Source organism: Phoca vitulina, unplaced genomic scaffold (assembly GCF_004348235.1).
Source record: "Phoca vitulina isolate PV1807 unplaced genomic scaffold, GSC_HSeal_1.0 scaffold111, whole genome shotgun sequence".
NCBI lineage: Eukaryota > Metazoa > Chordata > Mammalia > Carnivora > Phocidae > Phoca > Phoca vitulina.
In genome coordinates, this window is record NW_022589814.1 from 1,327,397 (window position 1) to 1,353,423 (window position 26,027).

Below are 26,027 nucleotides of genomic sequence, written 5' to 3' on the forward strand. Positions count from 1 at the left end.
GAGGTTTGTCGTACGCCCGGCCTGCACTGCGGTGTTTCCCGCGCGGGCTACCCCAGTTCCCGGGTGTACGGCGCGGCCTTTTGTACAGCCGCTGGCGCCGTCGCCGTCATGGGTTTCCTGAAACTGATTGAGATCGAGAACTTTAAGTCGTACAAGGGTCGGCAGATTATCGGACCGTTTCAGAGGTTCACCGCCATCATTGGACCCAATGGCTCTGGTGAGATAAACCTGGCTGCGGCCCTGCGCACGTCCCAGCCTGGACCCCCTAATCCGGTAGCAGAGTAGTACAACCCAGCCCGTGCGACTAGAAATGTCGCGAACCCTCACAGGTTCCTTTCCCTCCGGAACGGGTTCAGTCCGAACCCGCTTTCCCAGCTCGGGTGCTCTGACTCGGACCTCTTCCCCAGGTGTCACTTGTCTGCTCTTTGCGCGGCCCCCGCCCCTGAGCGAGTGGTACGGGCCGATCTGTACGTTACCCCGCCCACTGCCCCCTCCCGCCAAAAGTGGCGCGTCCGGAGTTGTCAGCCAGCCGCGGGCAGCGCAGTTCCCCGCCGGACCTGCTGGATCTGGCTACTTCCCCTGCCTTGTTTGAACTCTCCGGAAAGTGTGGGGCTGCTGGTAGCCCTCCCGAGGCCTCCGGTCCCCAGCGGTACACTTTTCCCTCAGCCCAGCGCCCCCTCCCGCCTCGCATTGGTATGCTCCAATTCCTCCTTTTTTTTTACTTTCCTCCGGAGGCGGCACTTTTGAATTTCTGACCCAGCGCTCCCGTCTCCAGCGGGAGTGCTTGGGGTGTCCACCCTCCACCTCCATGTTAGAGGTGGGGAATGGCTTGAAATACCTCCTTTGTTACCACTGGAACCATTGAAAGAACTCATTCGCTCGCCAAATTTATTGAATGCTTACTGTTTTATAAGGAGTTGTTCAAGGTGCTGTGGAAACAGCAGAGAATAAAGTAAGCCTTGCTCTCAGGGGACTTGCGTTCCAGAGGAGAAAGACAATAATAAAGAAGGAGAAAATAAGACAACTTTTGGCTATGATGAATGCTATACAGGAAATTAGGTTGATGGGATACAGTGACTTGGGTGTTGTCTTTAGAAAGAGCGGTCAGTAGATGATTGTATATTTGAAAGTTGCTGAGAGAATAGATCACAAGGAAAAAATTGTTTATGTGAGGTGATGGATGTTAACTTATTGTGGTAATCATTGCTTGGTATATGCAAATGTGGAATCATTATGTTGTTACTTGAAACTAATACAATGTTATATGTCAGTTATACCTCAACAAAATTTGGGGGTGGGGGGAAGGGCGGTCAACTTAACTCCTCTGAATGATACGCTATTGGAGCGCCTGGGTGACTCAGTCGGTTAAGCGTCGGTTAAACTCTTGATCTCAGCTCTAGTCTTTATCTCAGGGTGGTCAGTTCAAGCCCCCCTGGGGAATGGAGCCTACTTAAAAAAAAAAAGTAAATAATACACTATGGATTTCTCCCATCTACCCCTACAAGCAGTCTGTTTGGAATCCTGCTGTGTTCCTCCACCCCAGAAATGTTCTAGCTAAATCATTTCCTAGCATGAGGGGCTGCCCTTGCTGACATACCTCAAACTCATGAACCTTCTCTGGAGTTTTGCCTGTGTTTGGTGCTCTTTGTAGAGCAAGGTTTCTCAACAGCGGCACTGTTGACATTTCTAGCAAGGTAATTCTTTGTTGTGGGGTTGGTCTTGTGCATTGTAGGTTGTTTAGCAGCATCCTGGGCTTTTACCCACTAGGTGGTAGCACCCCCACCCCCCACGTGTGACAACCAAAAATGTCTCCAGACATTGCCAGTGTCCCCTGGGAGATGGGATAAATCACTCCCTGCTTCCCCTTATCTCGCTTGAGAACCACTGGCCTAGAGGGCTAATGCTTGGGGTTCCACTTCAGTTTCTTAGGATTTTGGTGTGGTGGCCCCTGTGAAAAGAGCCAGAATGCACCTCTGGGCATTCACTCCTTTCAGCATGGGTAGATTTGTATACGCAGCTGTTCCAAAAAGACCCTTAGTTTGGACCCCCTCCCCCCCCACTTCTTCAAAGCCCACCTGCACAAGCCATTCCTTGGGTCTCCTCAGTGAATTACTCTTCTTCTCTGGCTCACAGTAGATACTTGGTGCATGTTAATGTTTATATTTTTTTTCTTGTATTCATGGGATATGTTTTTGTATCTTCATCACTGGTTTATGAGTGCCCCCCCCAAAGAAGACATTCCTTAAAACATTTTATCAGTATTCAGCTCATAATGCATGTTATAAAAATGTTTACAGTATTGAATGATTGCTAGTAGGGAGGGCTTTGGTTGTGAGACGTTCTTACTATCCCTGGAGAGCATGGGAGAAGCCCAAAGGTTGGGAGTGGACGCCTCGAAGTCTGACTCCCGGTCTGCTTGTTGTGTTAGCCCTGCTCTGATAAGGGAGCCGGAGCTAAGTTCAGACCTGTGTTAGGATAGGACTGCCATTTATTGAGCACCACTGTGTGTCAAGTACTTTATTTATTGGAACCTTTTACATTTAAATTCTCAAAATGACCCTATGAGGGAGATACCATTATCTTAGTTTTATAGGTGGGAAGGCTGAGGCACAAACAGTTATGATAACTTGCACACTGATTCTCAGAGCCAGGGTCAGAACCTGTGCCTGTCATACTTCAAAGCCTGTGCTTCTGCCGCTTCAGCTGAGAACTGTGTGCCCAGCATTATTTTAAAGGCTCTACCTATCAGTCATGGCTTTTTTAGATTTTCCAGGTGAGGGAATGGAAGGTCAGCTAAGAATTAGTGAAACTAAAAACCTGGTCTATTGGACTAGAATCCGAGCTCTTTTTTTTTATTTATATAAGATGTTATTATTTGAGAGAGCAGGAGCAGAGGGAGAGGGACAAGCAGACTCTGCACTGAGCATGGACCCTGACATGGGGTTCAATCCCACCACCCCGAGATCACAACCTAAGCCTAAATCAAGAGTCGGATACTCAACCGAATGAGCCCAGGTACCCCTAGAACCCGAGCTCTTAATCAATGTTTTGTACTGCCTCTGTGGAAGGAACCAGGCTGCCATTTGTATAGCTGGGTAGAAAGGTGTGGGAAATCAGGTCCTCAGTTCAAGGTCGTATAACATGTTAGGGGAGAATCTTGAGATAGAATTTATAGAAATTGGCCTGTTCTCCACTCCCCTGACCCCAGCCTAAATTAAAAAAAAATTTTTACCTGAGCCTAAAATGAAGAAAGTAACAATTGTGATTCCACTATTGAAAAGATAACCACTCTTTTTTTTTTTTTTTAAGACTTTATTTATTTGTCAGAGAGAGAGTGCACAAGCAGGGGGAGCAGGCAGAGGGGGAAGCAGGCCCCCTGCTGACCAAGGAGCCCAGTGCGGGACTGGATCCCAGGACCCTGACCAGGATCCCAGGATCATGACCTGAGCTGAAGGCAGACACTTAACCGACTGAGTCGCCCAGGTGTCCCAAAGATAACCACTCTTAATGTTAAGAATCTTATTTATTTGAATAGCTCATACCTGCACACAATATAAAATTCAAAAAATCCCAAAGGATAGACAGTAAAAAGACTCCCCTCCCTGACTGTTAACCTATTTTCCTTTGGGAAGCAACCACTGGTTACACTGTTTACATTTTCATGTATTTTTTCCTATGCCTTTGCCTCTCCCCAAGTTTTTATTATTAAAATATTCAAACCTACATGTGTGTTTTTTCTTAATCATTTGAAAGTAAGTTGCAGACTTAATGGCATTTCACCTCTGGGGATTCAGCATTTGACTCCTAAAATCATCATTTTCCTGTGTCACCACTAGACCGTGATCACACCTGGGAAAACTAATTTCCTTGTTATCTAATTATCTAGTTCGTATTCAAGCTTCCCTAATTGCTCCCCAAAATGTCTTTTGGGGTTTTTTTTTTGTTTTTTTTTAAGGGAAACTGGAATTCAGTTAAAGTTTGTGCACTGCCTTTGCTTGTTTCTCAGTGATTGCTTTCTGGAGTGGTTCTCCAAACCTTTCTTTTTAGATATTGACTTTTTTTTTTTTTAAGATTTATTTATTTATTTGGGGGGGGAGTAATTGTGTGCGCATGGGGGGATGGGGGGGCAGGGCGGAGGGAGAGAAGTGGATTCCCCACTAAGCGGGAAGCCGAGCTGGGACATGGGACTCTATCTCACAACCCTGAGATCATGACCTGAGCCAAAATCAAGAGTGGATGCTTAACTGAGCCACCCAGGTGCCCCTAGACATTGACTTTTTTGAAAAGATCAGGGTAGTTGTCTTGGAGAGCATCCCAGATTCTCTCTTTGTCTTAGGATTTCCTCATGGAAAATCGTAAGATTTACCATGTTCCTCTAACTGCTATATTTCCCGTAAACTGGAAGGTAGATAAAAAGGCTTGTTTAGATTGAGGTTAAATATTTTTGGCAAGATACTTCATAGATGGTGATGTACGCGTCATACTATATTACAGTAGGAATATGCCCTTTTTTTGAGAGAGAGAGCACGTGTGCATGAGTGTGCCCATGGGGTGGGAGGGGCAGAGGGAGAGAATCTTAAGCAGATTCCATGCTGAGTGGGGAGCCCCACGGGGGGCTCAATCCCACAACCCTGAGATCACAACCCAAGCTAAAATCAAGAGTCTGACACCCAACCAACTGAGACACCCTGGTGCCCCTAGGAATATGCCATTTAAAAAATTATAGTAAAATATACATAGCCAAATTTGCCATCTTAATGATTTTTTAAGTATACAGTTCAGGCGTATTAAGTATCTTCACATTGTACAACTGATCTGAACTTTTTCATCTTGCAAAATTGAATTTGTACTCAATAAACAGCAACTCCCCATTATTACCTTCCTTCTGCTCTTGGTTGGTTTTGTTTTGTTGTTGTTGTTACTTTTTTTTTTTTAAGATTTTATTAATTGAGAGAGAGAGCGAGCACACAAGCAAGGGGAGCAGCAGGCAGAGGGAGAAGCAGGCTCCCCGCTGAGTAAGGAGCCCGATGCAGGACTTGATCCCAGGACCCTGGGATCATGACCTGAGCCAAAGGCAGACACTTAACCGACTGAGCCACCCAGACGTCCCTGTTTTTTTTACTTTTAAACTTGGTTGAGATCATACTATATTGAGTTTTATATCTGCTTATTTTTTCTATTGTGGGCATTTCCCCATGTCATTAAAAGTTGTAGAACAATCCATTGTGTGAATATGCTGTTTCCTTAATTGGGGTTCTAGTCTTTAACTGTTCTAGGTAATAACTGCATAGGGACTGTTTCTCTAAGCTGTTGAACCAAGGCTTTGGTGGGGCGGAGCTGTGTTTCCTGACTTCCCCTCCTTTGCTTTGCCCTCTGCTCCCTTAGGCAAGTCAAATCTCATGGATGCGATCAGCTTTGTGTTGGGTGAGAAAACCAGCAACCTGCGAGTAAAGACCCTGAGGGACCTGATCCATGGAGCTCCTGTGGGCAAGCCAGCTGCCAACCGGGCCTTTGTCAGCATGGTCTACTCTGAGGAGGGTGCTGAGGACCGCACCTTTGCCCGTGTCATTGTTGGTGGGTGAGGCTGGCCAGAAGGCCCCCCCTGGGTCCTGGGAGGTGACTAGACTAGTTGGCTGGGATAGGAGGGAGGTCTGACCTTCAGCCAACTCATGCACTGTCTTGTAGGAGGTTCCTCTGAGTACAAGATCAACAACAAAGTGGTCCAGCTACATGAATACAGTGAGGAATTAGAGAAGTTAGGCATTCTCATCAAAGCTCGTAACTTCCTCGTCTTCCAGGTGAGCATTTTTAAGTTACCGGCTATCTGCTGTTTGCTGACCCTTGTCCCATCCTCAGTGGGCCTGCTCCATCTTGAGCTTCATCTCTTCCCTGAACTAATGTAGCAGCTTCCTCACTGGGCTTACTGACTCCAGTCTGGCCCCTTCCAGTTCATCTCTTAGGCTAGGTTCATCTTAAGAGGGCACAGATCTGTTTCTTTCCTTTTTCTCCTTAAAGCATTTCAGTGATTTCTCATTGCCTTATAAGGTGGTTGTCAAATTGTAGTCTCTGGATCAGCATCAACTGGGGACATGTTAGAAATGCACATTCTCTGGTTCCATCCTAGACCTATAGACATAGAGGCTATGGGGTGGGCCCAGCACTGGGTATTTTACCAAGCTTTCCAAGTTATTATGCATGCTGAAGCTGGAGAACCATTGCTTTAGCATAAACTCCAAACTCCTGTCATTCAGGAAACATCCTTTGGTTCTTGTTCACCTTACTAGCCCCTCATCTGCCAGTACTTTTCCCTTCCAGCCCTGCATTCCAGCCCAATTAAACCATTATAGTTCCCACAATTCACCTGCTTTCTTTGGCCTGCAGGCCTTTGCATATTAATTGTCCTTTACATGAAATAACCTTCTCTCTTAACTTTCTTGGTTCTTCCCCATCTTTCAAACTCAGCTTAGATGTCACCTTTGGGAAGCTTTTCTGGACAGACACCCCTGCCAGTCTCCCACCCACAAGCTTCTTTTAGTCCTTTTTCTGTGCTACTTCTGTCACTGCATGTAACACATGGCATTGTCTTTGCTTTTGTCCCTTTTGCTTCCTGTGCACCTCAAGAGGCAGGGAATGTGTCCTTAAAGCCCAGTGCAAAATGTGGCACAGGGTCAGTGACCTTTTTCTGAATGATCCAGTGGAAATGGGTGGAGGGAACTGGGCCGGCTAGGCTCTAAGCGGGGAGAGTGTTTTGACCTTTGCTAGGGTGCTGTGGAATCTATTGCCATGAAGAACCCCAAAGAGAGGACAGCTCTATTTGAAGAGATCAGTCGCTCTGGGGAACTGGCCCAGGAATATGACAAGCGAAAGAAGGAAATGGTGAAGGCTGAAGAGGACACACAGTTTAATTACCATCGCAAAAAAAACATTGCGGCTGAACGTAAGGAGGCCAAACAGGAGAAAGAAGAGGTAGGCGGCTGGGCTGCCTGTGGGCTCTGAGGGGCCAGGATGGAGCCAGTACCTTACTGATGCACCCGTTTCCATGCCCTCGTGTGCACAGGCTGACCGTTACCAGCGCCTGAAGGATGAGGTGGTGCGAGCTCAGGTGCAGCTGCAGCTCTTTAAGCTTTATCACAACGAAGTGGAAATTGAGAAACTCAATAAGGAACTGGCCTCTAAGAACAAGGAGATCGAGAAGGACAAGAAGCGAATGGACAAGGTAGAGGATGAGCTGAAGGAGAAGAAGAAGGAGCTGGGCAAAATGATGCGGGAGCAGCAGCAGATTGAGAAGGAGATCAAGTAAGAGGCAGGCCTGGGCCTGCAACCTGTGGGAAACCAAGAGGCTGTGCTGTTTCCTAGGGCTCCTCTGAGCCTAGAGTCCAGTGCTCGCACTAGTTTGTCTTCCTCTTGACTTGCTTTGGCCAGAACCAAGCACATTTCTTGACTCGCATTTTAGACAAATAGAGTATTTAAGTATTCAGACTCTGGGAAGATAGATGGGTACTCATAAAAGAGAGGCCTTGAAAGGGGTGGTGACCTTGGCAAGTGAGAGGAAGTGATGGGAGGCCCAGCTCCTAGAGTGGCTGGGAATGCCTTCCTGGAAGAGGAAAACTGGAGCTAGAAGTTTAAAGGACAGGAATTTGAAAAGGTTAGATCAGATGGGGGCAACTAAATGGGCACAGGGCGTTCTTGGGAGTTGTTCCTGAGGGGCCTGGCCTGGCTAGAGCTGAGGCAGGAGTGGTAGCTTTACCTAATGGAGTGGCTGGAATGTCAGGCTGAAGCCATCAGTTCCAGGGAATAGTCAGACTGGCCCTTTTCCGAGGATCTGTGCAACATCAGGCCCTTGTTCTTTAGGCAATTCCCTGAGGCTGGCTGGGGGCCTCAAGCCCCCCTTTGGGTAAAAAGCCTGGGAACCCCCCCTTTTCCCACACTGCTAACTGATATACTCCTCTCCCCTCTGGCAAAAGGGAGAAGGACTCAGAGTTGAACCAGAAGCGGCCTCAGTACATCAAAGCCAAGGAGAATACCTCCCATAAAATCAAGAAGCTGGAAGCAGCCAAGAAGTCCCTACAGAATGCTCAGAAGCATTATAAGAAGCGTAAAGGTGACATGGATGAGCTGGAAAAGGAAATGCTGTCAGTAGAGAAAGCCCGGCAGGAGTTTGAGGAACGGATGGAAGAGGAGAGTCAGAGTCAGGGCAGAGACTTGACCTTGGAGGAGAATCAGGTAAGCTCTGGGAGGGTTGGGGGTGGGATGGGGGATTGCTCTGCTGACAGAGACTGATTTGGTTGGTTGTTCCTAACACAGGTGAAGAAATACCACCGGTTGAAAGAAGAAGCCAGCAAGAGAGCAGCTACCTTGGCCCAGGAGCTGGAGAAGTTCAATAGAGATCAGAAAGCTGACCAGGACCGGCTGGATCTGGAAGAGCGGAAGAAAGTAGAGACAGAGGTGGGCATGTGTTATAAGATGAGGGATAATGGGCCAGAGAAAAAGAAGTGATGGTAGTCTTAACAGTAATGACAATAGCTAACAACTAGTGAGCACTTACTGTGTGATAGGCGCTGTATTTTACTTGTATCCACTCATTTAATTCCTCGTTTTCCAAATGAGGAAACAATAGTGCAGACGTGAAGTAATTTGCCTAAGGTCACATCACTATGAAGTGGCAGAACCAGGATGTGAACCTGGGTAGTCTAGCTCTGAAACCCATACTCTTATCAAGTATACCTTGCTTACAGCCTTCCTAATAACAATAATAGTTGTTATAGTGCTCCAAGAAGAGCCTACGATGTTTCAGGCATTCTGCTAAGCACTTCCTTTAAAGATCTAAAAGAAGGTGGTAGGCATTAATATTAATAGCTATACTGTGTTAAGCACTTAATATGTGCTTTATGAAGGGGAGGTCACCTACATTTTACAGATGAGAAAACAGGTGCAGAAAGGCCTGGAAAGCTTTACTTTGCCTTGGTTTGAGCCTCCCTGTTTGGTGAGGAAGCTAGCCTGAGCTAAGTAGAACATCATGAGAGGGTCTCAGGGATCTGGGAGGCCCATCAATTAGCAGAGCCACACTGAACACTGTTGTGTGTCTGCTTTTTAGTAGGTTTCCCCCATTAGTGACAGATTGTCCTGGACCGTTGGGCTCTTGGATGAGTGGGCACATAGCGGGTATAAGCCAGGGCCCCGTGGTCTTGGAGTTAACTTGCTCAGCCTCTGGTCATGGTGTGTATTTGTCTTTCTTCCAGGCCAAGATCAAACAAAAGCTGCGGGAGATTGAAGAGAATCAGAAACGGATTGAGAAATTAGAGGAATACATCACCACTAGCAAGTATGTGGCTCTGCAGCCTTTCTTCTTACTTCCAGGCTTGTTCTTGTGAACCCTGTCGGTCCTGCCCCTCCTCGGGCAGGATCAGCTCGGAAGGGTAACCCCTGTGTTCCGTCACTTTGTAGGCAGTCCCTAGAGGAGCAGAAGAAGTTGGAGGGGGAGCTGACAGAGGAGGTGGAGATGGCCAAGCGGCGTATTGATGAGATCAATAAAGAGCTGAACCAGGTGATGGAACAGCTGGGGGATGCCCGTATCGACCGACAGGAGAGCAGCCGCCAACAGCGAAAGGCAGAGATTATGGAAAGCATCAAGCGCCTATACCCTGGCTCTGTGGTAAGAGTGGAAAGGGAACTAATTCCTGAGCACTTACTCTCCCACTCACTGTCAGATAATTTTCCCAGCAGCCCTGTGAGGACAAGGTTGCTTATCCCTTGTTTACAGCTGGGGGTACAGGCTCAGAGAGGTTAAATGACATGCCCAAAACAGCACAGCTTATAAGTGGAAGAACTACAGTTCAAACCCAATTGTTCTGACTTGTGACCTCATGTTCTTTTCATCACACCAATTGCATCTTCCTGGAGGTTTTGTCTTGCTGTGTCCACTCCTCTGTGGAAGGTGGGGAGACTGGGTAGGCCTTTCGAAGGGGGAGGGGTCACAGGACAGGGATTAGTCTCCCAGGAAGTAACTGCAGGCTTCTATATATGATCTCCCTTGGCATGTACCAACTGATTCGTTTGCTTATAGGGACATCCTAGGCTTTATCAGAGCTCTTGGCCTCTTGAACCAAATCCTGAGTTTCCAGGTTCCCTGACTATTATCTCTCTATTGCTGTAATTCCGTCCCTGGGTTCAACTTAATTTGTTTCCACAAATATTTCATGATCTCTCCTCTAGACACTGCTGGGGATATAAGGATGAATTAGGCTCATTCCCTGCCCTTGAAGATCTTACCCTTTATCTGATAGTTCTTAGGGAACCATGATTGGTTTAGAGGGCATAGGGGACATGAACTGGAAAAAGATGTATTTTGCTGGGTGCTTGTGAGAATTTGAGGTATAAGGTATCTGACATAGTGCCTGGGGCAGCAGTGGTCTGTGAAATGGTAAAAGTGAGGCTTAGAAAGATGCTTTTGGGGTTCAGGCATGACTGAAGTGATTGTTGCTTTGGGGCCAGAGTAGGGTTTTCCTCCATAGCATGGAAGCCGTGTTCCTCACACAGATTTTGGTCTGCTCCTTTCTGAGCTGGGAATTGGGGTTCTTGAGCCAGTTCCCAAAAGCCTCATGCTTCAATTTTCTCTTCTCACTTTCCTCAGTATGGCCGCCTCATTGACCTCTGTCAGCCCACACAGAAGAAGTATCAGATTGCTGTAACCAAAGTTTTGGGCAAGAACATGGATGCCATTATCGTGGACTCTGAGAAGACAGGCCGGGACTGTATTCAGTACATCAAGGAACAGCGTGGGGAGCCTGAGACCTTCTTGCCTCTTGACTACCTGGAGGTGAGGCTCGTGGGGATGGGGTCAGGGCAGTGTGAGAGGGCCCCTCCTCCTAGCCCTCCATGTTCTGCCACTTACTGAGCTGTTTCCACAGGTGAAACCTACAGATGAGAAGCTCCGGGAACTGAAGGGGGCCAAGCTGGTGATTGATGTGATTCGCTATGAGCCACCCCACATCAAAAAGGCCCTGCAGTATGCTTGTGGCAATGCCCTCGTCTGTGACAATGTGGAGGATGCTCGCCGCATTGCCTTTGGAGGCCACCAGCGTCACAAGGTTTGGATTCCCGTGTCCACGTTGGAGGTGGAGAGTCCTTGTCCACATTAGTATTGGAGATTCTCCTATTCATCTTCTCCCCCTCTTCTCCCTACTGTGTGTAGACAGTGGCACTGGATGGGACCCTGTTCCAGAAGTCAGGGGTGATCTCTGGTGGGGCCAGTGACTTGAAGGCCAAGGCTCGGCGCTGGGATGAGAAAGCAGTAGATAAATTGAAAGAGAAGAAGGAGCGGTTGACAGAGGAGCTGAAAGTAAGTCAAAGGCAGCACTGTCCCTAGGGGTTGGACTCCTAAGGCCAGGCCAGCCAGTGCCCTTCTTACCCCCTACCCCTTCCCTTGTCGACTTCAGGAGCAGATGAAGGCAAAGCGGAAAGAGGCAGAGCTACGTCAGGTGCAGTCTCAGGCCCATGGACTGCAGATGCGGCTCAAGTACTCGCAGAGTGACCTGGAACAGACCAAGACACGACATCTAGCCCTGAATCTACAGGTGGGGCCTGGCCTTCATCCCTGTCCTCCAAAGGCTACCCTCACATTACATTCCTGGCTGAGGTTTCTTTGGGGGTGGGGGGGGTGGGGGGGTGGGAACTTGTCCCATCTCCCTCCACCCAGCCTGCTTCAGGGAACCAAGCATAGCAGTCAGCCAGCCAGGGTTTCAGATACCGGCTCTGTATGACGGGAGGCAACTTACTTAATGTGTCAGTATCAGGTTTTCATCTATTTGTAAAATGGGAGTTAGAATTACCACCTGCTTTATACCATTCTTACAAAGATTGAATGAATTCATACATGTAAAGTACTTAGACTGATTCCTTGAACCCAGTAAGTGCTCAGTAAATATTAGATGCTATTATTAGCATCAGTTATTCAACAGATAATCTGAGCTGTTTCGAAAAGTGAACTGAAAGTAAGTACAGGCATTTTATTCTCTGTGGGTGAGAGTTCTTCTAGGTGTGTTAATGTGTTTGATCATGGGGTGCTTCCCGAGACCAACCTGGAGGCATTATGTAAAATGTAGTATAAATATCCTTTTACCTTTTTCTAAAATCAAAAAGTCTGAATTCCAAGGGTTGTAGTTAAGGGAGTGTGGACCTGTAATTGACAATGTTTACTGTGTGCCCAGCCCTGTGAATTGAAGCTGGCCGACTGGAGGCCGGGGAGGAAGCTGTGTGATGGTTCACGTGGGAGATAATGGAACCTTTACTGGGTAGTTCTAAGCTGAGTTTTCTCAGCATGTGGAGCGCTAGCTCTTCCTGTCCAGGGGCCAGTGTGCTCAGAGTGGCTCTTTCCTTCAAGGAGCCTGGTCTCTTTTTTCCCTCAACCCTGTTCCCTGCAGGAAAAGTCCAAACTGGAGAGTGAGCTAGCCAACTTTGGGCCTCGAATTAATGATATTAAGAGGATCATCCAGAGCCGAGAGAGGGAAATGAAAGACTTGAAGGAGAAGATGAACCAGGTTGGTAGGGGCTGAACCGTGCCAGCATATGCAGTGGGGCAGGACGGGGCTGGCAGCAGCACTCTGACCTGAAGGACCTTTACCCTCCCTCGTTTCTCCCCTCAGGTAGAGGATGAGGTGTTTGAAGAGTTTTGTCGGGAGATCGGTGTGCGCAACATCCGGGAGTTCGAGGAAGAGAAGGTGAAGCGTCAGAATGAAATTGCCAAGAAGCGGTAGGTGGAAGTCTGGGTACAAGAGGACTCGGGGGTGTCCTTGAGCCCCCAGCCTGATATCCTGGGAAGTCACATGGCATCATAAGACAGGGAGCAGCTCTTAGAACGATGGGTGTTTACTATAGGTCAGCTTTAAAGAACAGGGACATCAGGGAGGCAGTGTGGCATAGTCTCGTGGTTAGAGCGCCAGCTTTATCTATCTATCTATTTATTTAATTTGTTTATTATGTCAGAGAGAGCGCACGCGTGCACACAAGCAGGGGGAGTAGCAGGCAGAGGGAGAGGGAGAAGCAGGCTCCCTGCTGAGCAAGGAGCCCGATACGGGACTTGATCCCAGGACCCCGGGATCATGACCTGAGCCGAAAGCGGACGCTTAACTGACTGAGCTACGCAGGCGTCCCAAGAGTGCCAGCTTTAAGCATGGTTTACCTGGGTTAGAATCCCAGCTCCCCAACTTGTTATCTTGGGCAGTGAGTGACTCGGGACCTCTCTGTCTCTGAGCCCTAGTTTCTTTATCTGTAAAGTTGGTTAATACTGATGCCTATCTCATGGCATTATTGGGCAGATCAGATGAACTAGTCTTTCTAAAGCATTTAGCATAATACTTAGCACCTACTAAGAGTAGTAAATGCTAGCTTTTATTGTCATTTTCCTGATAGGCATTGGGGTGGGGTCTGGGAGGAATGAAGTTCTAGGTTGGAAGAATAGTAAGAACAAAGCAACAGTTTCTCTTCTCTTCCCCTCTTTAGTTTATCCATTCATTTAACAAACTTTTCTTGAGTACCTATGCTGTACCAAGTTGTCCTGTGCTAGGTATTGGTGGGGAGATAGGGGTGAGACCGACAAACATGACAGTCTCTGAAAGAGGTCACCGCCTGGACCCTGGGGCTCAGTCTGCAGTTCATGTAGCCCTTGGCCCATATAGTAAATATTCATTGCCCTCCTACCCCTAAGCCAGTCTCAAGGGATATAGAATGGACTCGGAGACTGTCCCTGTCCTCAGGGAGTTAACGGAATAATTGGGAAGACAAACATGTAGGTCAACAATTTGATGCTGTACTTGATGTACATAGAAAATGCAGAGGAAATGTTCAAAGAACTGCAACCCAAGAGGAAAAATAAAAACAAGAGACCCAACAGAGAAATGGACAGAGGATGTAGTTAGCATTTCATGGAAAGAGAAGCACACATGGCTGATAACTACAAATTGATGTTCAGGGGGGTATAGCTCAGGGGTAGAGCATTTGACTGCAAATTGATGTTCAGTCTTGTTCCTAATCAGAGAACTACAAATTAAAACAGTCTAGCAGTATTTGGTGAAAATAAGTCTACATAAGCTCTGTGACTTAGCAAAGCCACTCCTGGCTGGGTATATATCTCAGAGAGAGTCTTGCCACTGGGTCACAAAGAGACACATCAGGCTTGTCTGTCTTGGCATCATTTGTGGTAGTAGGATGTTGGTGGCAATGTGGACAGCCATCACTTAAGGAAAATATAAGTTAAATGTGATGAATGTACAGACTATACAATACTGTGTAGCAGTTCAAAGCAGGAACTGGATTTATAGGCAGTAACATGGGTAAGTTTATAACACTGCGTTTGTGTAAATTTAAAAACTAGCATATTTTACAAGGATATGCATTCTTAAGGCTATACATGTATGTATGTATACACGTATGTCACTTTGGAGTACATGTTCACCATAGGCAAAATAATGGGAGTGGAAATCAGGAATGGAGACAAGGGTCTTGCACAGACAGCGAACATCAGTGTGTAAGGAACTGTGGGATATAATTAACTGCACCAAAAAGGGAGAAAGCCCAGAAAAGTGTAATAGAAACGAAGAACCTGCTCACAGCTGTCGGGAAAGCTTTTACAGAACAAGAAGTGATGAACTAGATGCCTGTAGAGTGAGTAGGACTTAGCCAGCTGGGCAGCAGACAGAAGGGAGTTCCAGGTAGTGAGAACAGCATGCTCAGAAGTGTGAGAGAGTGTACCTTGTACTGGAAACTAAGTAGTTTTTGAATGTCTGGAGCATACAAATGGGGTCAGGAGGAAGGCGGGGGTGGTGGACAGGTCAGCAGGGGCCAGATCACAGAGGGCTTTATGAGTCATGCTTAGGAGATTGGACTTAAAATTGCATAGCTTAAAATTATAGGGTTAATTATATTCCATTTGGATTATAGTGACTAATAGGTTTAAGCTGCTAGCATGACATCTGGCAGCATCTGTCACACCATATTGGAGGAGTGGGGAGGCAGTTGGAAATTAGCCCTGCCTGGCCTGCTAGTATCTGGATGCTGGTTATATACTCTTTTGAGTTTCTGAAGAGACAGGGAGCAGGGCAATGGCAGGAATCTAGTATTTTCTCCATGGCTTTTTTTACTGCCCAAGCTCTGCTCCTTGAAGGTTCTGGGATATGGGTGTGTTGGGGGGTGATAGTTGGAAAGAGTCAAAGCCCGTGAGCAAATGTGAGCAGAATGCAGCCAGTAATACCTGTCAATAATGATGGTAACTAAAATTTATTAAGTTCTTACTGGGTGTCCAGCATGCTTCTCAGGACTTCATGCATATTAATTCATTGAAAAATCTCCCAATGACTCTTGAAGTAAGTACTATTGTTACTTCCATTTTACACGTGAGGAGACAGAGGCATGGAGAGTATAACTTGCCCGAGATTACACAACTAGTAAATGGCAGGGTTTGGATGCCAGACCTCTTTTCCCATCACATTATATTGCGATGGTGCCATAGGAGAAGGAGCCTGGATTTTGGTATTAGACCTGGCTTCCAATCTCACATGTGCCCATTTACTAGCTGTGTGGCCTTGGGCAAGGTCTTTTACCTCTTGGCCCATGTTTCCTTATTTGTAAAATTAGGATAATAATGCTTACTTCTGGAACTATTAATTAGAGGATTAGAGGTAATTATGTAAAGTACACAGAAACTTAATAAATAAGAATTATCATAGCTGGTGGGTTCAGGTGGACCTTTTTGTGCCTCCTAGGAACTTGGGAGGGCTCTGGAGTCTTCCAGTATATAAAAGGGGATTAGTGGAGTTTGGCCCAATCTCCCCTGCCTTGTGCCATATCCACAAGGCTAGGCTGAGGGACTTAGTTCTCCATCTTCAGGGAACAGTTTTATGTGGATGTGAAGGGCTGAGCTGAGTGGTGACTGAAATTCAGCAGTAACTGAATCCCTGCATCCTGAACCTAGTTCTCCTTTCTCCCCACAGTTTGGAGTTTGAGAATCAGAAGACTCGCTTGGGCATCCAGTTGGATTTTGAAAAGAACCAACTGAAAGAGGACCAGGATAAAGTACACATGTGGGAGCAGACAGTGAAAAAGGATGAAAATGAGATAGAAAAGCTCAAGAAGGTAAGGAAGGAGAGCATAAAAAGACATACTAAAAACTGGGAGGAAAAATTGGAAGAGATATGATAGAAGGATAATATCCATAATTTATAAAGCCCCATTGAAATAAGGAAACACCAAGACCTGAATAGGAAAAAAAAAATGAGTAAGAGGCACAAACAGTTCAAGATGATTCAAATAGCCTGTAAACATATACACATAATTTAGCCTTATTAGAAGTCAAAGAAATGCAAATTAAAGCAACAATCAGATGTAATTTGTTTCCTATCATGTTACCCAAGATTTAAAAAAAAAAAAAACAACCCCAGATGATTAATACTGGCCACGGTGCACAAGACCAGCATTCTTACACCATATGGCACCATCCATCAAGAGTCTTCAGGATATATTTATCCCCTCTTAGTCAGTCATACCTGAGGAAATCCAAAATGCTGGCACAGCTTCGTGCACGGAGGTTGATGTTTATTACAAACATTTATAGTTCCATATTGGAAACTGTCCAGTGTCCTCTGGGAATTCAGAGTTTAGCAAATTATGCTACGTTCATACATGTAATTGCGTAGTTTAATGGTCTTCAAATTTTAGTAGTACACAGACCCCATTTAAAGACCTAAGATCTTTTTTAAAAAATCCTTGATGTTAAATACATACAAACATACATACTTAGAGCACTTCACCAAAAAGCCAGGACAGACTTATAAATTAATTTTTATAATTAACCACATTAATTTAGCGCAACAGGTGATGGTGTTTTGCTGAAACCTAGTCCCTTTTCACATTGCACCAGTGCTGCTCACGGCTCAGTTCGAGTCAGGCTTGCCTGTGTCACTGGGTATCGTCCAACAACTCACTTTTCCTACATTCTTTCTCTTTAAGTTCCTGTGAAACCTTTGTTCTTCCTACAGCATCCCCTCCTGAGGTGATTTGATCCTCTTCACTTGGCTTAAACCTATCATTTGACTTTTATGTCTGCCTATGTTTGTTGTTGGGGAGGTGTGTGTGTATGTATGTGTGCACATGCGTGCGTGTGTTTTCATTAAACCCTGATAATTAAAGTAGTCCTCTTTGCTGTCACTGGAATCTTAAATGCAAATGCAGATCGGGCAGGAATAAGTGGACAGCTAGATGATCCAGAATCCTATTTCTATGACTTTCTGACTTTTTATTTTGAAATCATTTGAAACTTAGCAGAAAGTGGCAAGACTACTACAGAGAATTCCTACCTACCTGCCACCAAGATTCATCAATCACTGACATGCCATATTTGCTTCTGCATTGTCTGTGTATGCATATTATTTTTATGAGCCATTTGGGAGGAAGTGGCAGATATGTCCCCTTTAAGTGACTTTAAGATCAAAATGAAAACCAAACGTTCTTCCTTTTAAAAAATCAGATCTATTAAGTAAGACTACAGTCCCCTTGACTGACCACTCTCAATGCCACTCCCTTTCCTCTTCCTGGAGCTAATCCCATGTAGTGGGTATTCTTCCAGACCTTATAGGCATTTACTTAAATACTTGTACATTCATGTCGTACTCATAGAAAATACATAGTATTGTTTGTGTGTTTTTTTTTTAAACATTGTTGTTATATTGCCCATGACAGTAATTTTAATGTGGAAAAGGTGCTCAAATATAACATTAAGTCAGAATATAGGGTTTTAATTGCAATCTAGTCTAAATTCTGTAGAGCCTGTCTATAAGTAGTGTTAGGAGGAAATAAGCTAAAATGTTAGTTGGTTGTCTCTGGCTGGTGGGATTACGAGTGATTTTTTTTTTTCTATTTGATACTGTTTCAATTCTTTGCACTTTTCTATATCAGGCAACTTGTATAATGGGGTGTGGGGGAGGGCAACCAAATTTGAAAAAAGATAAAGAGACACCTAAAGGGTGATGGTGGTATGTGAAAGCAGAGCTTCCTGAAGAGAGGCTCTGACATGCCTTGGAGGCTCCTTCTGCCTGGTGGAGAGGGTGGGGGGGCAAGGGGAGAAGATCTTAGAGGAGATGAGGAAAACGTTCACTTCTTGTCCTGTGCCCCCTGCTGGGACCAGGAGGAGCAAAGACACATGAAGATCATAGATGAGACCATGGCCCAGTTACAAGACCTGAAGAATCAGCACCTGGCCAAGAAGTCGGAGGTGAATGACAAGAATCATGAGATGGAGGAGATTCGTAAGAAACTGGGGGGCGCCAACAAGTGAGTGGGTTCAGGCCTGGGGTTGGGGGACCTAGGTAGAGCAGGCAGCCTGCTGGATTTGGATCTCACCTTTCTACCTGGACCTTTTAGGGAAATGACCCATTTACAGAAGGAGGTAACAGCCATTGAGACCAAGCTGGAACAGAAACGCAGTGACCGCCACAATCTGCTGCAGGCTTGCAAGATGCAGGATATCAAGTTGCCGCTGTCTAAGGGCACCATGGATGACATTAGTCAGGAAGAGGTGAGTATCAGATCACGGCTGGTGGTGGGAGTGGGCAATGAACAGCATTAACCAGGGATGGGGGATGAAAGTGACCGGGGGCGGCGGGGGGAGTGGGGGGAAAGGGAAAAGGATGGTGGGCAGGGGTGGTAGGGGACAGAAGGAGGGATGCAGGGGAGATGAGGCAGGGTGAGGCTGTGAAGGCAGGTAGGGGAAAGGTAGTAGCCTTGGTATGAAAGGGAAGTTGAGTTGGGGGTGGTGCTGGATGTCAGTAGGTGGTGAGGGAGGGAAGCCAGGAAAAGATGAAATCATTCTGTAACCTTAGGGACTTGAGCTAAAAGCTCTAGCAGGTGTTGGATATTGCTAAGAGTGGCAATTGAGGGACATTAGCCAAGAGCAAAGGAAGATGGAAGATGGGGGACCTGAGAGATGATGGCCGAGCTGCAGTGAGGAAGGTTGGCCAGGAGACGGTTGGGTAAGGGACATCAGCAATGCAGAGGTGACAAGGCTTAGTCATAGGAAAAGGAGGGACACTAGCCAGTAGAGGAGCCAAGGCATTTTATGCACTGAAGGTGAAGATTGGTAGCAAGGGGTGGGAACATTAACTGAGAGGAGGTTTGCATATATCTGTCTTAGACCTGGGCATGTATCTCAGCCCCACATGTCTCTCTCCCTCCCTCTTCCCAAATAGCATTTCAGTTTAATTCAGCAAAATATTTTGAACACCAGAAATGTGCCAGGCGCCTTGGTAACATGTGACATAATTACTCCTAATCCTAAACACAACCCTGCCAGGCAGGCAGTATCCCATGTTACAGTTGAGGGTTTGTTTAAATCAGGTTTCTGGTGTCAGGATCTGAGCCATGACTTGCCCAGGATGACAGTGTTAGTCAGTGGTAGAGCCCAATTTTGAACTGAGGTCTTTGTGCCTTCAGAGCTGCTGTCCTGCCATAGGTGCTCCAGCAAGGTGCTTCGAAAAGATTTCGAAGGCTATAAAGGAGTGCACCCCCCCCCCGGCCCCCTTTAGAGGGGCATTCTATGGCCAGTGTGCTCCATTGGCCTCTCCCTCTCACCATTGCAGGGTAGCTCCCAGGGGGAGGATTCAGTGAGTGGTTCCCAGCGAACTTCCAGCATCTATGCACGAGAGGCCCTGATCGAGATTGACTACGGTGACCTGTGTGAAGACCTGAAGGTGAGGATCAGCCACGGGGGCGGCGACATCCTCCCAGCTGTTCAAAGGGAGAGTCAGCCCACCCGGGGGCCCCATGGAGACCACAGCTAAAAAGAGGGGCAGGCTGGCGAGGAAGGGAGGGAGCTGTGATTTAGTGTCTCCCCTAGCTATGCACACACAGACACAGGCGCATCTTCCACCACCACCCTCAGTTGCCCCCGTCCCTGCCTGCTGCCAGTCTTCCCCTTCCACGCATGTACACTTCTCAGCCCAGGTGCACACACAAAGGACATGCTCCTTTACAGCGAGCAGATGGGCCTTGGGTGTCCTCGGCGCCCTGTCCCCGGCGCCCTTCCCTTCTCACTTTTGGCATTCTCGCATCCTGGGTATCTGTTTTACCCCCTTGGCCCCAGCTGCCATGTGTGCTATGCTCCACAGGTACCTCAACCCCCAGCCTTCCCCAAATCTGCCCTTTCTCCTCGGTGCCAGCCATGGGTTCAAACCAGAAATCTGTGCCTCATCCTCGACCCCCCCTCTCACTTTGCATATTCTTTGAATTACCAAGCCCTATCCGTTTTACCTCCTAAATATCTATTGAATTCTACTTTTTTTCTGTTTCCACTGTCTCTCTAGTACAGGCCATTTCACCTCTCACATGGCCTACTGCAGGAACCTCCTAAACACTTCCTAATGCTTTCCCATCCATCCTTATGGCCAGGGGGACATGATTTTTTAAAGAAATCTTTATTGTGGAAAATTTCAAACATACACAGAAAGAGAATAATATAATGAACCCCAGTACCCATCACCCAGCTTCAACAGTTAGCAACATATGATATCTTGTTTTCTGTACCCCTCCCTTTCCAACTGGCATATTTTAAGTCAAATTCCAGGTAACATTTCATTCATAATTAATCTCTAGAAAGAAGGACATTTTAAAAAACATAACAGTATCATACCAAAAAAATTGAAGACTAACTGCAATATCATCTAATATTCAGTAAATGTTTGGATTTGCACAAATATCCCATAAATACCATTCTTTTTTAAAAAAACATAGTCTGTGTATTTAAATCAGGATTCAAAGGAGGTTCATATGTTAAAAGTGGTCTCTTCTAGTCTGTACCATTTTCTTATCCCTTTTTATTTTTTTATACCTATTTATGGAAGAAACTGGGTCATTGGTCGTGTACAATTTTCTACATTCTGAATTTGGCTTGATTATGTCCTATGATGTTATTTAACGTGTTCTTCCATTCCCTGTATTTCCTGTAAACTGGTACTTAAATCTAGGGTTTGATTGGATTTGGTTCATTTTCTGTTTATTTTTGGCAGGAATATATCATAGGTGGTGCTGTCTACTTGTGAACTTTCTTTTGCGTCGCATAAGTTGACATTGAATGTCATTTCAATCTTTGTACTAAGTTTGGTCAGTGTTCAACATTACCTGTGAAATATTCTTGTCAAAAACTCAAGGATCTGATCAAGCTTTTATGGCCACCAATTATATGAAACACCAGTGCCAGAGAACGTGTTAAATAAAAACACAGGGATGCAGTTAGCTAAATCCAGACTGTGGGAAACTATGGGCCTGGTCTCTTCCACTGATAAATGAAAGAAACCAAACAGGGGGAAAATTTTTATTGGCTATAAGAGACAAATCAACCAACGGGAATATGTGGCATTTCTGTGAATCCATTGCAAAGAGAAGAAGGGGAATTTAGCCATTAAATGAGACTTAAGAGACAGATCAGCTAATTGCGATGTGTGTACCTTATTTGAAACCTGCTTTGAAAAACCTGTGAAGAATTTTTTTTTTTTTACAAAACAATCAGGATAATTTGAACACTGACCAAAGAATTTATGATGTTCAGAAATGCCTATGTTTTTAGGCGAGATGATGATATTGTGGCTTTATTTTTTAAGTATCCTTATCTTTTATAGCAGTGGTTCTCAATGGTGCATGGGTTTTTCCTCCCCAGGGGACTTTTGGTAATGTCCGGAGACACTTGCAACATCCACTTGTCATAATTGGTTACTGACGGTGTCTCGTAGGTAGATACAAGGGATGCTGCTAAACATCTTAACAGTGCACAAAGGACAGCCCTCACAACAATGAGTCATCTGGTGCAAAATGTCAATAGTGCTGAGATTCAGAAACCATTTTAGAGATATACTGAAGTATTTGTGGATGAAGTGGTATGTCTGAGATTTGCTTTAGAATAATTGAAGATAGAAAGGAATTGAGTATAGACTGAGATTGCTTTAGAATAATTGAAGATAGAAAGGAATTGAGTATAGATGGCAGAGTATTGGCCATGAGTTGATAATTTTTGAAGCTGGGTAATAAGTATATGGGGGTGCATTATATTATTCTCTGCATTTTTGTGTCTGTTGAAAATTTACATAATATAAAGTTAAGAGAAAAATAATCCTGATCACCAGGTTCAAGTATTGTTAGCCTGTCAATTTTTATAAAGTTCCCTGTCAGCCTTTCACAAGTTGGTTTTAACAGCTCTTTTTTTTTTTTTTAAAGATTTTATTTTTATTTATTTATTTGAGAGAGAGCACGCATGCGTGAGCTGGGGGCGGGGGTCAGCGGGACAGGGAGAGATAGAATCCCAAGCAGACTCCCCACTGAGCACAGAGCCCAATGTCAGGCTCTATCTCAGGACCCTGAGATCATGACCTGAACTGAAATCAAGAGTCGGATGCTTAACTGACTGAGCCACCCAGGCGCCCCGGTTTTAGCAGCTCTTAATGATCATTGCCTAGCTTTATCAAGGGTTGCAAAATGGTAATTTCCTAATTCTTCCTTTCCTCCTCCATTTATTTATTGGAATTCTAAAAAGAATTTTCCCATATCAACTGTTTGGTTCCTTTGAAATACAGCCAGTACAGAAAAGGTAGGATAAATGCTTCATTCTTTTCCTTTATTTACCAGCTTTCGGAATGGGGCAGTTGCCCTTGTAACCTTTAAAGGTTTTTAATTTGTATTTATTGTAAACTTAACTGTTTAAATGTATTTTGATGACTGTTGGAGTCATTTTTCTTCTTGATGCTCATATTGTCCCATCCTTATCCAGTAGGAGCCACTTCAAGTTGATTTTTGTTGTTCTTATTTTTAGATTTTTATTGAAAATTTCACATGGCAAAAGTAAAATAGCACAGTGCTATCTTGTGTAGCCATCACCAATTTCAGCAGTTAGCAACTCGTGGCCAAACTTGTTTTATGTGCACCCCATCCACTTCCTCCTCTCTCCCCACCCCTGGGTTATTTAAAAATACAGTCAACCCTTGAACAACATGGGTTTGAACTGTGCGGGTCCACTTATACATAGATTTCCTTCAGTAAATATAGTACAGTACTTGTAAATGGATTTTCTTAACATTTTCTTTTCTCTAGCTTACTTTACAATATGTGTTAATCACTGTTTATGTTACTGGTAATGCTTCCAGTCAACAGTAGGCTATTAGTAATTAAGTTTTAGGGGAGTCACAAGTTAATATATAAGTAGATTTTTGGCTGTGTGGGGGGCTGATGCCCCAACCCCTTTGTTCAAGGGTCAGCTGCAAATTCTGGACATCATGCCATTTTATTTGTAAATATTTCAGAATGTATCTCTAAAAGAGATAATTCTTAAAAATATCTAGAATCGTTATCATACCAAAAACCCAATAATTTCTTAATTTTGGAGCTATATATTATAAAATAATTCCTTATTATTAGTATTATAATTAGTATTCACATTTCCCTGATTGTCATGCGCACACACACAGTGTACACACACACACACACACACACGTATATATACCACCTCTTCTTTATCCATTCATCTGTTGATGGATGTCTGGGCTCTTTCCATAGTTTTTCCAGCTATTGTGGACATTGCTGCTATAAACATTGGGGTGCAGGTGCCCCTTTGGATCATTGCATTTGTATCTTCAGGGTAAATACTGAGTAGTGCAATTGCTGGGTCGTAGGGTAGCTCTATTTTCAACTTTTTGAGGCACCTCCATACTGTTTTCCAGAGTGGCTGCACCAACTTGCATTCCCACAGTGTAGGAGGGTTCCCCTTTCTCCACATCCTCGCCAACATCTGTCGTTTCCTGACTTGCTAATTTTAGCCATTCTGACTGGTGTGAGGTGGTTGGTTGATATGACTCTTAAGTCTCATTTAATCTATGGTAGTACCCCCTTGTCTCTGCCTTCGCTTTCCATGGTTTCAGTTACCCATGGTCAACCACAGTCTGGAAGCAGATGGTCCTCCTTCTGACCTATCATCAGAAGGTCAGTAGTAGCCTACCTGGTGCTGTGTCACAGTGCCTATGTCATTCACCTTACTTCATCTCATCGTGGAGGCTTTTTTTTTTTTTTTTAAGATTTTATTTATTTATTTGACAGAGAGAGACATAGCGAGAAAGGGAACATAAGTAGGGGGAGTGGGAGAGGGAGAAGCAGGCCTCCCGCGGAGCAGGGAGCCCGATGCGGGACTCGATCCCAGGACCCTGGGATCATGACCTGAGCCGAAGGCAGACACTTAATGACTGAGCCACCCAGGCGCCCCTATGTAGGCATTTTTTATTATCTCACATCATCCCAAGAAGAAGGATGGGTACAATACAACAAGATAGTTTGAGAGCGAGGCCATTCATGTAACTTGTAATACAATATATTGTTATAATTGTTCTATTGTATTATTGCTGTTAATCTTTTACGGTAACTACTTTGTAAATTAAGCTTTATTGTAGATATGTATGTATAGGAAAAAACACAGTATGTAGGGTTTGGCACTGTCTATGGTTTTAGACATCCACTGGGGGTCTTAGAATGTACCCCCGTGGATAAGGGGGACTACTATATAAGATGCCCCTCCCTCAGTTTTTATTTTTCTTTGCAGAATTTTTTGTTTTTGAAGAAATTGGCTCATTTCTCCTGAAGGATTTTCTACATTCTGTACTTTGTTGATTGTATCCTCTGATTTTTTTTAAAGATTATATATTTAAGAGAGAGTGTGCATGCTCTTGAGCAGGGGGAGGGACAGATGGGGAGGGAGAGGGACAGGCAGACTCGGTGCTGAGTGCAGAACCTGATGTGGGGCTCGACCCCATGACCCTGAGACTGACCTGAGCTGAAACCAAGAGTCAGATGCTCAACCAACAGAGCCACCCAGGAGCCCCTGTATCCTATGATTTGTCTTGATGTTCCCCCAGAACAAAGCACAAAAATAGTTCTGGTGTCCCCTGTAGTTCCTATAAGTGGGTAGTTAGATCAGTGCTGTTAAATAGAGATATAATATGACCTACATGTCATATTTTAAAAAGTAAAATTAATTTTGATGCTGTATTTTTGCTTAACCCAGTATATCCAAAAATTATTTCAGTGTGTAAACACATAAAAATTATTGATGGGATATTTGACAGTCTCTTTGTACTAAGTCTTGAAAATACAGTATCTATTTATGCTTCTGGCACATCTCAATTTGGATGCTATATTTTCCTCAGATATATTTGATCTGTATTTAGCTATCTTAAACTTTACAATAGAAAAAAAGAACCACATACCCATGTTTGTTCCAGATACACTTAAAAGTTTTCTAGTAACTAAGTTGAGTATCAGTTTTTAAATGAGTCAACAGTCATTAAAATCAGTAGTCACATGTGGGCTTATGGCTACTGTATTGGACAGCTCAGATCTAGAGGTTTGATTAGATTCAAGTTTGGGGGTTTGTTTTGGTCAAGAATACCTCATAAGTGACATTGTTCACGTCTATCAGGAGGTTGGTAGTGTCTGGTTGTGGTTCTTTTTGTGTGATTTGCAGCTGTGATGGTTATTGCCTAGATTGATTAATTTGTCTGTGGTTGCAAAATGGTGATCTTCTTACCCTATCAATTCTTTATTAATTGGAATACTGTAAAGAGAGATTTCCTCTTATCAGTCATTTGGTTACCCTGAGGTGCAGTTTATGTAGGAAAGGTGGATATATATGCACTTGATTCTTTTTTTTACTAGTTTATAAAATAATAGCCAGTTTTCTGACATTCTCAAGATTTGTTCACTAGTTGTTTTCGTATCATTTTGAACTTACGGATTTAAACACATGAGATATGTTGCACTCTGTTGTGGTTGTTATTCTTGTTGATCAAGTTGTTGCATCTTTGGCCAATGGGAACCCATTCAGGTTGGCTTCTGAATCATTTTGACACAACTCTACAGTCTTTTATGTCTTCCCTGCTTGGTATGTCCAGTCTCATCCTTTACATTTCCCCAAATCTGGCATTAGCCATTTCTCCCTGAGGAGCACTGACTTCTTG

At 44.7% G+C, this 26,027-nt stretch overlaps 1 protein-coding gene across 5 annotated transcripts in view; it reads left to right on the plus strand.

The window, feature by feature from the left end:
* The first annotated feature begins 9 nt into the window (after positions 1-9).
* The window catches only part of SMC1A (structural maintenance of chromosomes 1A), a 48,323-nt gene continuing 22,305 nt past the window's right edge, over positions 10-26,027 (plus strand). For all 5 annotated transcript variants that reach the window (XR_004298569.1, XR_004298570.1, XR_004298568.1 and 2 more), the window contains exons 1-19: positions 10-217; positions 5,386-5,574; positions 5,686-5,798; positions 6,763-6,966; positions 7,058-7,296; positions 7,965-8,223; positions 8,305-8,445; positions 9,240-9,322; positions 9,445-9,652; positions 10,631-10,816; positions 10,908-11,087; positions 11,192-11,338; positions 11,436-11,573; positions 12,420-12,536; positions 12,642-12,748; positions 15,984-16,125; positions 18,173-18,318; positions 18,409-18,562; positions 19,623-19,733. Coding sequence is in view for 2 of the 5 variants with exons in the window: in XM_032398192.1 (XP_032254083.1) it covers positions 109-217; positions 5,386-5,574; positions 5,686-5,798; positions 6,763-6,966; positions 7,058-7,296; positions 7,965-8,223; positions 8,305-8,445; positions 9,240-9,322; positions 9,445-9,652; positions 10,631-10,816; positions 10,908-11,087; positions 11,192-11,338; positions 11,436-11,573; positions 12,420-12,536; positions 12,642-12,748; positions 15,984-16,125; positions 18,173-18,318; positions 18,409-18,562; positions 19,623-19,733 (2,973 nt within the window). In the remaining 3 variants the exon portion in view is untranslated. The remainder of the gene's footprint in view (positions 218-5,385; positions 5,575-5,685; positions 5,799-6,762; positions 6,967-7,057; positions 7,297-7,964; positions 8,224-8,304; positions 8,446-9,239; positions 9,323-9,444; positions 9,653-10,630; positions 10,817-10,907; positions 11,088-11,191; positions 11,339-11,435; positions 11,574-12,419; positions 12,537-12,641; positions 12,749-15,983; positions 16,126-18,172; positions 18,319-18,408; positions 18,563-19,622; positions 19,734-26,027) is intronic.